Source organism: Pantherophis guttatus, chromosome 5, assembly GCF_059756535.1.
Source record: "Pantherophis guttatus breed Tessera chromosome 5, ASM5975653v1, whole genome shotgun sequence".
Taxonomy (NCBI): Eukaryota; Metazoa; Chordata; class Lepidosauria; order Squamata; family Colubridae; genus Pantherophis; species Pantherophis guttatus.
In genome coordinates, this window is record NC_142067.1 from 79,509,824 (window position 1) to 79,524,017 (window position 14,194).

A 14,194-nucleotide genomic window follows, 5' to 3' on the forward strand; every position below is an offset into this window, starting at 1 on the left:
CCTGTCTTGTGTCTGGTACACCATAGGCCCCAAGATCCGATTGGCCCCGACCCTGCCAGTTTTTCAAAAATACCTGGATTGCTCCAAGATCTGGGGTTCAAAAGACCATTAAGTGGTCTTTCTTGATTGTGCAGGTTTACACTCGGCTACCACTGTAGGTCTCTAGTCTTTGTTAAAATTGCTTTTTATTCCTTTAACGTGCTGTTAGGTGTCCTGAATCGCATTCGCGAGATGGGCGGCCACATGAGTCGATTTAATATCACAGCGAGCAACGCTTTCTCCCGGATACCGCCGGATGCCCGAAGATAGGATGGCCGAGCGGGGCATTCTCGTGCCTTTTCCCTGCTCGTCAGGGAACTGCCGGTCGGCGTCGAGTAGGTAACTGAGCGGCAGCTCACTTGCACTTCCTACCTTGCCGCACGAAGGGTCTCGGGAAGGGCGACACCCACCATTCAGCCAGCCCATTCCCTTGCAGCGAACCGCTCCCGCCGCCCCCTTTGCTTGCGTTCCCGCCCTAACGCGCGCGCGCACTCCCGCTCGCTGCTTCCCTCTCGCAGTTCAAGGGTGCGATCCGTTTTCCCCCCTCTTCCTTTACGTTTCTCGCTAGCGCGTCAGGTGCTTTGTTGTCGTCCCCTTTTCTTCTTTCTGTCGAGAAACAAGTCTCCCCTTCTTTTCTTCAGAGGGCGGGAGAGTTTCAGAGCAGGAAATAAATACAACAGTGCTGCTGTTGTTGCAATGGGCACTGACTAATCGAAAGGAAGCGAAGACGTTGCTCTTTCTGCAATCGGAGAAAAGAAGCTTCCTGTAATTCATCCGACTCCATCGGCTCGGTTGCCTTTCACCGCCTCGCAAACTTCAAACTTTCACCCTGTTTGGCGGAGGCCAAACTCGACATAAATGGGTAAGTGTGAAGATAGACAGAGCTTGGGGTATGTGTCTGTCTTTCTCCCTTCCCCTCGCCCTTTTTTTTGGGGCTGAGATTTGCTGCGTGGCTGATCGTGAGGCAGGCCGAACCGGGTGGTCGCTATTGCTATTTGTCTCTTGTGGCATTACAATAGTACTGGCAAGTATCGTGAGACGGAGTAGGACACATCCGAAGGGTGTGTCTTGTCCATCTCCCTCTATCCGTTTGGCGGAGAGAAAAGGGGCAACATCAGGTCTGTTTTCCCACCCACCCCTAGAGACCTTTAATTGTCTGGTCTGCGCGCTGACTCTGGCCTGGGCACTTGGAGGGGTAGAGGTGGCTGCTGGAAAGGCTTGAATGAAAGCCGGGAGGCCAAATCCATCTGTTGTTAATCACGCGCTGTCAAAAAAGCACTACCATCCATCCATAAACGGGGTAGGGAGGGAATCCCTTCCGTGGCGTCGTCATTGCACCACACGGGTGGCTGGCATAGGCGCCACAGACGGAAGAAGGATGGTGGGGGGTGTGTGAAGCAAGAGAACGAAGTAGAGAAAAGATGCCGGGGGCTGGAGCGCTCGAGCGAGCCGCCCTCTCTGGCATCCAGGGAAGGAGCTCTTTTCTTGTTAGTGGTGCACGAGAGGGCAGGCCAGTGTAGAAATTAACCTCCGATATGACAGGAAATCGAAGGGTCGTGTTATCCATTTGACTTCTTTCTGTGTCTCTGCCTCTCTCGCTCTCTGTCTGTCTCTGGGACTAGAACTGTGGGCTTTTCCTCCCACCTCCTGTTCCCGACATCGCAGGAAATGTCTGCTTGGCTGCTTTAAACAGCATCTCCCTTCCTCTTCCTTATAGAGACGCCTAACGGGCAATTAGAAATGCACAACTTTGCCATCCTTTCTTTGCGTGCTTACCTGAATCTGCTCCTGGGTGGAGTGGCAAGCTTTTGGAAAAAGGCCACAGTTGTTAACCTTTATTGATCTTGGCAGCCAGTCATCAAGAGGGTACTCTAGGGTTACCGGATGTTGCTTGAAACAGACTCACAGATCAAACTGTGAATGTGGATCCTTAGAGTTGGTGCTCTGGAATATTTCTTCTCCCTCTTTTTTCTTCATCAAAATTCTAGTTTATAATCAGACATACTTGGTGAGAAAAATGCCTATTCAGAGAAGAGCAACAAAAAGGTAGTATTAAATTCATTTGGGCTTCCTCCATACTAACCTCTTCAGGAACTTGGATGCAGAAAAGGTATGAGATTTGTTTGAGATCTCTTTTGTGGCATGTTAGCATAATTAAGGCATGACTCAACTATTTATATTGTTATTAGGGTTAAAGAGAGGCAGAAATAGCAGTGCCAGGCCCAGCCGTCTGAAGGGCAAGGGGGCCTGTTTCCTCCCAAAGAAGGGACTGCATTCAGTCATTCTCCTTTTTTGTAAATACAATGACTCTCTGTGCAGCAAATATTCATACTATTGGAAAGTAGAGTGTGCAGCTCTCTTGAAATAGCCAGTACTGTCAACTGATTAGAGGATATTTTGGTTATGTGCACTAATTGTGCAGAATAAGGTATTTCTAGACTTTCAATTGGCAAAGGTAAAATATCTGTTTATTTTGAGGAATTATCCAGTGTCACATAAGTGAGTAGGGAAGATGCTTTGGTGAAGAGATTTTTCATGTTTGTTAAAATTTTCAACTATCCAGATTTATATATGCATTTTATTTCATGGGTTCATTGCCTCTATTTTTCACTGCTGAACTTTAGATGACCCTGTGATAAAGATCCATCCATTGTGCTGGTACTGTATTTAAAATTTAGTTCAGTTAAAATCATGCGCTAGATTTCGGATAAAAGGATGAAGGCTTGTGAAGCTTAATAAGCAACTTTGCAGAATGTGGCTAAATTCTCATATTGTCCTAAACCCTATGGTTTATTTGATTGTAACGAATTATTGTGTGAACTGATTTTCTAATTTTTAAATCATTATTTTTAACTTCATGTGTTGTATAAAGCAAGACAAAATATACTTTAAACAAAACAACACTTAGCATAACAAAGTAATGTGTATATAATACACATTATTTGTATGACATACAGTAACTTTTCCTGTGTAGTTAGTATGAAAAGAGAAATGAAATACACTTTCTAATGTTTTGCTTAGTTACATTTGTGGACTTTGAAGCACTGTCCATTAGAACTACACTCTCCTTTTATATTATATATTACTTTATATTATGTAGTTGGACACATGATGGGTAATATTTATGGATTTATGGTTTTTGTTGGTTGGTCATGAATGGACTGTCATGATATTTGTTATAAATTTATATTTATTACTGAGTTTCTGCATTTTTTATTTTATTGCTAATCCAGAGTTGTATGAACTGTGTGATATGTAAGTATTATTAAATAAATTTCTAAGCAATACCCTACACAGGGGCCTTTTTAAATGTTGTTGCTCACTGTGGGACTTTCTGCCTTTTGGATAAACTCCAGCCATCTTAAACCAGAATTTCAATCTAATAATTTACCTAAGGCACACTTCTGTATCCATGCTTTTGATTTCTTTTGATGTGTTTGACTTGAATGTGTAGTTTCTTAACGTTCTTTTAAATATTTGGGGCTTAATATATTGATTGTCTGTAGACTATCCTCTTGTTATAATTCATACATAATAATCTTGATCTCAGACTACATCTACATTGTAACTTTAAATCTACATCGTAAATATTCTTCAAATATGTTGACCACTCTCTTAGAAATATGAATTTGAACTCATTTCAGTGGTGAAATGTAAAATTTGTTACTACTGGTTCTGTGGGCGTGGCTTGGTGGTGTTGGTGGTAATGTGACTGAGTGGGCGTGGCCAACTTTTTTTTTTTTTTTTAACTTTTAAAGCCATTTTTTTTCTACAACCTCTTTGGCCGAAGAGATTGTAGAAAAAATGCTTTTAAAAGCCTCTGACGATCCCAGCTGAGTTGCCTGACCGTCAGAGGCTTTTTTTTTTTACTTTTAAAAGCATATTTTTGGCCGAAGAGGTTGTAGAAAAAATGCTTTTAAAAATAAAAAATAAAGCCTCTGATGATCGCGTGGCTCAGCTGGGCATGGGGGTGGGGCAGGGATTTTTGCTACCGGTTCTCCAAACCACCCACTGCCATCACTACCGGATCAGGCGATCCAGTCCGAACCGGGAGCATTTCACCCCTGATATAAGTACAATTGAAGGATATATTTAAAACCTTGATCCCAGTTTCATTACATGAAAGTAAATATAATATAACTGGTCCTTGACTTATGATCACAATTGAGCCCAACTGAAAGTCAGCATATTGCCCCCGACAATTTGGGTCCTCATTTTACCCATCTCAGAAGGATGGAAGACCGAGTCAACCTTGAGCCTGGTGAGATTTGAACTACCAAATTGCAGTCAGCTGGCAGTCAGCAGAAGTAGTCTGCAGTACTGCACTCTAACCACTGTGCCAATCCACGTCCTGCATAGTGTCATGTGGAGCATATCCTCAGGTACTTTCGTCTATCTGGAGTTCTAGGATGGTTGGCCTTGACTGGGTGTAAAGAATTCCATTCAGCAGCGCAGTAATTCTTAAGAGCAAACCTCCCTTTTAGTTCACATGGGTCTTCATCACACCAGTTCACTTCCCTAACCTCAATGTCATGCCTCCTCTCCCTGTTAGTATGGCAGCCGATAGCAAGCATGCATCAAAGGGAAAACCCATGCTAGAGATCTGTCTGACACATATATGCCACAATATTGATTTTGATTTTGGTGGTGTGATGGCTCAGTGCTTAAGATTCAAGACCCAAGTGCTGCTGGGTCTTCCGTCCTCACCCCGGCTCCTCTCAACCTAGCAGTTCAAAAGCATACAAATTGAAGTAGATAACAACTTTGGTAAGAAGGTAATAACACTCCATGACATCATGCTGGCTACATGACCACGGAAGCGTCTTTCCCCCCTCTTCCTTTCCTTTCAAGGCTCAATTGCCTTGAAACGGAGATGAGCACCTACAATTGCCAATGACTAGCAGAGTAAAATCTGTAGAGACCCCCTTTTTAAATGTTGATTTTATTGATTCTCATTCAGATGACAAAAATAATTTATCTTCAAGGTTCTAGGATGAATTAAAGTGACATTTTTACCTTAAAAATCTTTCTAAAAAAGTTAAGCATGGTCTTTTGTATGTCTGCTTTATTGCCTGTCTTTTCTTAAAATTATACAGTAAATATACAACCCAAATGGATGTTTTCTTTCAAGCAGCTTTTGCAAGATCAGCAGGCACCAAACATCCATAAGTCAGATCATATCAGACCTTGTGAGAAAGGGGACACAACACACAGGCACTCAGCTGGGAGAAATATAGAAATTACTCACACAAAATAATCAAGCTATTTGATTAGGAAAGAACAAAACAGACACAACAATCCCCCCCCCCCGCCCATCTTAAGTTTCTAGCTAAGGTAGTGTTAGGAAAAGCTTTTGCCTGATCTCATAGAAAGAGCCTGAGTTTTATCAGAACCCATTTACAATGTCCATCCATTAACATTTTTACTGAGTGTAAACCTCTTCACAATTTAATGGCCTGTCTGTATTTTTCCAGAACCCATGTTATTTTAAATAACGTTAAAGCAGCTTAATATATTACTGTTTCCAATACTGGGAATCTTCCTACTCTGGGAGTCAGAGGATGTTCCAGACTTAGGAAAGGTATACATGAGGGCAGGAAGGTGGATCTTGTTTAAGAAAATCAGGCTGTCCTTATCATTTGCTTTTACACTAAAGGTACTACACATATAAAATGATGTGAAAATTTTGATTACTTGGATTCAATACTGATTCTTTGTATAATATATATTGTATAATATATATATATATATATATATAATTTTAGGTAGCTTGGAAGAAAGGATTTGATTTATAAGCAAAATTACATGTTTCTAAAATACTGGGTTTTGTTTGATGGAAGATATGAAAAGTTTGAATTAAAAATTGTTGAAGATACTACTATTCAGCATGTTTAGGTGCCTTACTGAAATAGTGTCAGGGCAAATATTCTGCTACTAGTATAAATCCAGAAACTTTGTTTGATACTTGAATTAATTTGGACAACAAAATTGAGTTTCTTTAGAGTCTATTTCTTCATCAACCCCAGGATTGATTGTTTAAAGATATGTGTTTTTTAGTCCATGTTGAAGACGTATTACGGATTTTGCTTCTGTTTTAAGGTGCTGAATCAGAACTTTTAACACTTAACTAAGTGTTAAAACAATTCTTTTACTGTGCATCCATTTCTTAAATAGTAGTATGCTACATGAATTGACCTTATTCGTAAAACTGAAAATCTCTGAAAGCACTTCTAATCCAGTCTAGCTACCTACATTAGGCAGCTTATTGACTTATCTGTTAGGGATCGACTCATGACATTCCCAGCATAATAAGGTTTAAGCAAAACAAAAGTTATAAAATGGAATGATGTAGAATAGTTCTTCTTGTGCTCTAGTTAACAGACATTTATTATTTCAATCTACCAGTCAGATGAAACTTTTAAAGTTTTTAAACTTGATTTGATAAGAAATCTTATCTACAGAAGCAAACCTTAACTACACTAAGTACAGTATGTCATGCCACCCCAACACAACAGATGCTTCTTGTTAACTGTGTTTCATTTCTGTTCGATTCAGGGTGTGATTGAGAAGTTTTTAACTTCACTATTCATTCATGATGCCTTTTGCAAATGCAAAAAACAATTTGTCTATCTCAGAAATAATTGTTATTTCTCTACAGTTCATTTGGTGATTACTATGCTACAGATACAAAAGGACAAATACGTTTCAGGCTGGGCCTTGATTTTGTGCTGTTTCTAAAATCTCCATTGTCTATGTTTTCTCCTCTGTCTTGAGCAATAGCAAATAGGCATTTACAACCCCTGAGGCTAGTCAATAAGCTCTGGAATTAAAAGGCTCTAAAGATACCTCCATACAGATTTGAATTAAGTGCAACTTGAATAGCATGACAATTAAATAAATACATGGCTGGTTTGAAATTTGTACTCAAAGCTATTCAGCAATACTAGTCCCTTATTAAACTGAGTTGAGTTGTGAAATGGAGTGGTACAAATTTTATTCCTGAGCAATATTTTAATTAACTATTTAGATCAAGAGAGAATGCTTGTCAAATTTGAAATGACATAAAATTGTGTGTGATAGTTAATACTCTAGAACAGGGGTCCCCAACCTTTTGGACCTCAGGGACCACCAAGTTCATAATTTTAAATCCCACGGATCACTAATACAAATCCAGCGCGTCACTTGCTGAAGCGCCTGGACTCCCAGTGACGGGATGGGGTACTTCAGGCACTCTCCCTCCTCTCTCTTTCTCTCTCTGTCTCCCCTATCTCTCTCTCTCTCCCACTCTTTCTCTCTCTCTCCCCATTCTCTTTCTCTCTCTCTCCCACTCATTCTCTCTTTCTTTCTCTCATCTCTTTCTCTCTCTATCCCCCTCTCTTTCTCTCTCTCTCCCACTCTCTCTCATTCTGATTCTCTCTCTCTCATTCTCTCTCTCATTCTTTCTCTCTCTCATCTCATGGGCCAGCCAGTGTCTTGGGGCTGAGAGGAAGTCAAGCATCTCCCCGAGAGACCAAGGTGTGCAGAGCACCAACAAGGGCCAGAAGAAAACACCCACGAGATCCAACAAGAGATGGAGCAAAGTGAGAGCCTGCAAGAGACGAAGCTTCACTCCCACTCTGGAATATGGAACGAATCTCCATCCCCTTCCCTTCCCTTCTCAGGCCAGGCGAGGAGTGTCTGGGAAGGGAGGGCAAGGGGCAGGGACAGCCACTGGTGGGTTCAGCCGACAGGAAGCTATAGCAGGGGGAAGAAATAGCCCGGGGTTGCAGCCACCCGGTGCTTTGGCCTGCCTGCACCCCCCCCTTGCACCATTATCTCATTCCAGCTGGTGAGGGCTGCATTGCAAAGTTGCAAGTTGCACAACCTCCCTCTACAGCAGAGATTTACAGCCCCACCTTGAGCTGCCTGGCCAGTCCCATATTCCAGAGCTCTAGTCACAGGACTGGGCATTGCTCATCCCGGAGCAGCTCTTCCACCCGGGTGCACCACGGATTACCAGAATTTTCTCGTGGACCACCAGTGGTCCATGGACCACTGTTTGGTGACCGCTGCTCTAGAAGATAGCAGTGGCATTCAATATGATCTTTATTTGTTAGCAAAAGGGGTTGAAAATAGCAATGGAATTCCATAAATGTAATGTTCTTCATCTAGAAATGGCAATTACGTACATGTAAACTTAATGAATATTGGCTTGGTAATAATACTAGCAAAAATACTTGAGGAAGTAGTTCATTAAAACCAAATTTGAGTTGGGCATATGATAGGGATGCAAATAAAAAGGTAAATGCATTCTTAAGAACAAGAGTATCATTTTAAAAACATAAGTAATCGTTCCTACCTTAAAACTATTTTTCCCAGTTCCATATTTAAGGAGGATTCTGGAATGGCCTCTGAGACAGACAACATGATTCTCCTATTAAAAGAAAAATCATAGAAGGAAGATGTTTAACCTGGAAGAGAACAAGATTCGATAACACTTTTGTACTGAGAGGACGTCACATGAAAGATCAGTGTGTCCTCTGTATTCTATAATAACGGATTCCCAATGAATGTTTAGAAAAACATTATAAAAACAAGAATAGCTAGCAATGGAGCCAATTATCCAGGAAAGTGATAGATTCTCTTTCACTTGGTAGTTTAAGCAAAAGCTGGACAGCCATTTATCTCACATGACTTAATATGAATTTCTGTGCAGAGGAGGAATTCAACTCAGTAGCCTAAGTGGTTTTCCCCAACTATTAGCAATTGAGTAAATTAAATCCTCCATATTAGTTGCTCATCAAGACACAGTGTGGAGACTCACCTCAGCTCGACACAATGGGGTGTAGGGAAGCTGCATACCCAAGGCCCCGGACAGCACGCATTGAACCTCTATGGGCTGATGGTTGAGGGGTGGTGGGTGCACACGATGTAAGGGTACTGGTGATGGGTTAGGCATCTGGGCATGCTGCGAAAGGGTGAGCCATTTCCATGAACGAAGTTTGTTGCCATGCTGAGGAAGTGGAGAATGACGTCACAGTGCAGGTGCCCAAGCAGCTGAGATGTGAGAATCCAGGAAGTGAGGCCTGATCGGAAGGCAGGCCGGCGCACCCTATTTAAGAGGCACTGAGAGGCAGCTGTTCTCAGCGCCGACTTTATTTTACACATTATAAGTTTGGCATTGTCTACAACACACCTGGAGTGTGAATAAACCATCTTCCTCATTCTGTGCATCTCGGCTGGAGGTTTTGTTTGAATACGCCCAGGTTTGTTGAGTAAGCCGAGAGAAAGTCGGCGCTGATTTCTACTTTACTTGCATTGACTGCCCTGTGGGGGGGGGGCATGGGGGAGGGCACGTTGGCTGGTTCGCCAGTGACTGAGGAAGTAGGAGAAGAGAAGGTACTGGAAGTACTGGAAGCCCAAGAAACCAGTGAGCCAGCAGTGGTACAGCCAAAAGAAAGAAAACTACACCAGGGGGAGAGTTCTGCTGAGGACTTGGAAGTGTCTGCACCTAGCGGGACAAAGCCCTCCTCAGGAGAATGGTGGCATAGTTCTGCTCTCACTGGTCCTGTTGTGCCTAAGCCACCAACCCGCCTCCTGCTGAAGCAATGTTCCAAGGATGGAGGGAAAGGAGGTGGATGGAGGATGAGGAAGGGGAGTGGAGCTACTCCACTGGCCCCGGGACCACCACCTTAGATGTATTGAGGGAGAGGTTTGGGGAAGCCAGCTTCAGGGATGCTCCTTCATGGCAGCCCTGGGCAACAGGGGTGGATTCCTTGGCCACTTGGCAAGGAGGAGTGGGAACACGTGGAACAGGTACCCGCTTCCATCTGGCCAGTCCAAAATTGCATGTGGAGAAGGGGTCTAGTAGGTCTAGGGTAACAGAACATCAAATCACTGAATCTCCAGTATCCTCACTGGGGGAGGCACTGCGTGGGGTGGACCAAGGCCCGCAGAGAATGCAGGGAACACATGACATTGGCCAACCTGGACCAAGGAAACAGTCTAGTCATCATATGGTGGAGGAAAGAAATACCCACGAAGCCCAGCCAACTGGGCAGGCTCCTGTATGAGCTCCTGGGGTGTGGCCACAACTACCCTTCTGGGGCCCTCCACCAATCCAGGCTACGTTCGATGGGAGCGCTGATAAGGTGTCATTATTTTTAAGTCAAATAATCAGCTATATGGACGCATCGCAATGGGCCATGGTTGTTGCTATTATTACCATATTAATGGGGGAGGCGGTGGACTGGGTCGCTGATCTTCATAGCAACTATGCCAAGGAACTAGCAAAGTTGGGTTTTTCCTGAAGGCTTTGAGGGGAAATGTTGGGTTTTTCCTGAAGGCTTTGAGGGGAAGATTTGAAGATGAATCCAGAACACAGTTAGTGGAAGGGGAGCTTGTAGCTCTAAAATAAAGAGGATAGCCAGCAAGAGACTATGTCAAAGACTTCCTCACGATTGCAGGATGACTCAGAGTCTGGCCAGAATGGCTCTTGGTTCACCAATTCCATATGGGCTTGGATAAGGATCTAAGACAGGCATGTGTATACTGGGGTTTGCCTCCACGGTTGGCAGAGTGGTTCAGGGCGGATTATGAGTATTCCAGTCACGGGGAGAGGGGAGTCTTGGCCAACAAAGACGGGCTTTGGACAAACAATCTACCTTTCAGGAACCTATAACAGAAGGTTCCTTTCTGAGCCGCACCACCGATTTGACCAGAAAATCAATGTTCCATTGTTTTCAATGCAACCAGATTGGGCATCTGGCAGCCAACTGTCCTATGCCCCCTATACAACCTCCAGCCTCCCGACAACCAGTGATGGGTGGAAAGATCTGGGACTGGGTCTGTCCAACTCCAGAACGGTCTTGAATAGATGCTCAGACCCCAACCAGCAGTTCCTGCCCAACAACTCAGGATGCAAGGAGTCCCCTTGGAGCAAGAGGTCTACCAGTGGTGTCTGATGACAGTGATGACAATGACCCGAGTGACCCCATGGTAAGTGATCCGTACGTCCGTTTGTTATAATGGTAACCCTGAGAAACACACACACATCTGTTGTGAGCCATCAGGGGGCTTTGATTGATTCCGGATGCACCCAATGCTTGATATGAAGGGCAGTGGTAGATAACCTGGGATTATGCACAGTGAAGTTGCGAACTCCCATAAAGTATGAACAGATGGATGGCTCTACGCTCGGAGGAGCGCAAGTGACACATGTGACTGTGTGTCTGTTAGACTAGAAATAGGGGAGCATTGGGAAAGCATCCGGTTCATAATTGTACAGAGGAGGATAGAACCCATCATACTAGGTCTGGCATGGCTGGATAAATGGAAACCAACCATTTGGTGGGAGGGAGGAAATCCGGAAATTACGACCAGCCATCAGTCCAGACCCAGAGGTCTGACAGCATATTGGACAGGCTGGGGATATGTTGGACTGTGACCAGGGGTCTCCGTCTGAGGGGTTCCCAGAGATATATAAAGACCTGGCAAATATTTTTAATGAGGAATGTGAGGTTTTACCCCCCCCCCCGATAGAGCAACTGACTGTGCCATAGAGTTATTGCATGGGGCTAAACTACCAAAACCGTGTATGTAAGCAATGACCCAAAAAGAACTAGATGAGCTTCCAAGATATATTGATAAAAGTTTGGCTAGGGGGTTCATCCAACCCAGTAGGTCAAATATGGCTGCACCAGTATTATTCTGGGAAAAGAAAGATGGGGGTCTACGTCTATGTGTGGATTTTCGAGACCTCAATGCTGTTTGCGTAGAGCATTTATACCCTCTGCCTTTGATTAGAGATCTGCTGGCTACATTGTCCACTGGCCAGATATTCACAAAACTCAATTTGAGAGAGGCCTACTATTCAGTGCGTATCTGGCCAGGTAACGAATGGAAGACCACATTTAATTGTCCTTTGGGTTCCAGGTGATGCCATTCGGGTTGCAGGGTGTCCCAGCCGTGTTCATGCAGGTAATAAATGAAGTCCTGCAACAGCATTTGTACTGGGGAGTCCTTGTATACCTGGTGATATCTTGATTTATACAAACACAATGGAAGAGCATACCCATTTGGTATAACAAGTGTTGAAGAAACTACTAAAAACGAAGCTCTTTGTGAAACTGTTGAAATGAGAATTTCACCGTACAAAGCTAGATTACCTCGGATATCGCATTTCTCAGGATGGGGTGGAGAGGGATCCAAAAAAGGTTAAGGTGGTACTAGAATGGCAAGCACTGGGGAAAAGGAAGCAGTTACAGAGCTTCCTTGGTTTTGCGAATTTTTATAGGCAATTTATCTCAGCCTTTGCCCAGGTGGCGTTACCCCTCATCGACCTACTACGTATCAAGAATACTAGACTAAAGGCAAGGCCAGGACAGGTATTGGAGTGGACACCTGAATATCAAAAAGCATTCGAGAATCTGAAAGCCCTTTTTTCTCAGGAACCTATTCTCAAACCCCTGACCTCGCATTGGCCTTTGTAGTGCAGGCTGACACCAGTGATGTTGCTGTCGGAGCTGTATTGTTACAAAAAACCAAACAGGGTAAGCTACAACCTTATGCTTACACCTCTCATAAATTAACACCTACAGAGAGGGGCTGGGCTATTTGGGAAAAAGAGGCATTCGTGGTACGGTGAGCGCTACTCACATGGCAACATCTACTTGAAGGAATAGGAAACAAATTCGAAGTATGGACCAACCATAAGAATTTAGAGGCTCTCCAAACTCTCAGGAAGTTATCACCAAAACAAGTGCGCTGGGCACAATATTTCCAGAGATTTAATTTCATGTTAAAATATGTTCCATCTGGGAAGAATTTTTTGGCTGATGCATTCTCACAAATGCCTCAATATAATAGTAAGAGAGAGGAGGTAGTACAAGCCAGGTGATCAACGGGTGGGGTGGTTGTACAATACGGAACCCTTGAATCCTTGGCACAAGGAATTATGTCTAGCGTTGAGCAAGGATTCCTGGCTTACAGAGCATAAACCATTAGTAATCCACAGGGATGGTCTTGCAGGGATGGGGACTAAATTATACATCCCCAAAAGCCTTAGAATCCTAGTATTACGATGGTGCCATGACGCGAAACCAGCTGGTCACTTTGGTTTCCTCAAGACCTTACACCTTACAAGACACCAATTTTGGTGGCCACAAATGCATGACGACATTGAAAATTATGTAAAAAGTTGTAAGGTGTGTGCAGTCACAAAACCCCGACCAAGAAAGCCTCTTGGGCTATTACAGTCCGTTGCAGAACCCAGTAGGCCATGGGATGAAATTGCCATGGATTTCATTGTGGACCTTCTGGAAAGTAACAGTAATACCGTAATATGGACTGTAATAGATCTATTCTCGAAACAAATCCACTTCATCCCCTGTAACGTGCTTCCATCTGCCAGGAGGTTATCGAAAATGTTCCTCCAACATGTCTACCAACTGCACGGGACACCCCACCAGATTATATCAGACGGATGTACAGTTTACGGCAAGGTTCTGGCAAAACTTTGTCCATATGATAGGATCCTCACAAGGGCTAAGTTTGGCCTTCCACCCTAGTACCAATGGGTCGGCAGAATGGACCAACGTCATGGTAGAGAGGTATTTACGTTATTATGTATCTTACCAGCAATCCGACTATAACCTCCTGCCATTCACTGAAATAGCATATAATAATGCCATACATTGCAGTACTGGGTTCACGCCCTTTCAGGTGGTGACAGGCAGAGAATTCACCGCTATCCCTGAACTTGAGGAACAGACCAAGATCAAGTGACGCCAGAGAGTCACAGATGAAATTAGCATTAAACAAAGCGGTGGAGGAGTACAAACGCCAAGCCAACAGGAGGAGAGCAGATCACAAGCCATTCCAGGTTGGGGACCAAGTATATCTGTCCACTAAATATATTAAATTAAAAACACCTAGTAGAAAACTTGAACTCTAATATCTTGGATCTTTCCCGATCACCAGGGTGACAGTGTCAGTAACAGTGGCTTTGAAACTACCGCCCTTACTGGGTAAAATCCATTCAGTGTTCCATAGTAGTCTTTAAAACCTGTGGAAATCGTTAGGGATCCTATAGAGGCTCCCGGACTGGTGGGGGACGGACAGTATGAAATTGACGAAGTCCTCGATTCTAAACTTGTCAGGAGGAGACTTAAATACC

At 43.7% G+C, this 14,194-nt stretch overlaps 1 protein-coding gene across 10 annotated transcripts in view; it reads left to right on the forward strand.

Annotated features, from left to right (window-relative positions):
- The first annotated feature begins 471 nt into the window (after window positions 1–471).
- The window catches only part of SH3KBP1 (SH3 domain containing kinase binding protein 1), a 404,503-nt gene continuing 390,780 nt past the window's right edge, over window positions 472–14,194 (forward strand). For 4 of the 10 annotated variants that reach the window (XM_034434094.3, XM_034434130.3, XM_034434103.3 and 1 more), the window contains exon 1: window positions 472–901. In XM_034434094.3, the coding sequence (XP_034289985.1) occupies window positions 898–901 (4 nt within the window). In that variant the 5' untranslated portion in view covers window positions 472–897. The remainder of the gene's footprint in view (window positions 902–14,194) is intronic. The other 6 variants (XM_087871364.1, XM_087871366.1, XM_087871365.1 and 3 more) reach the window with 2 other exon arrangements.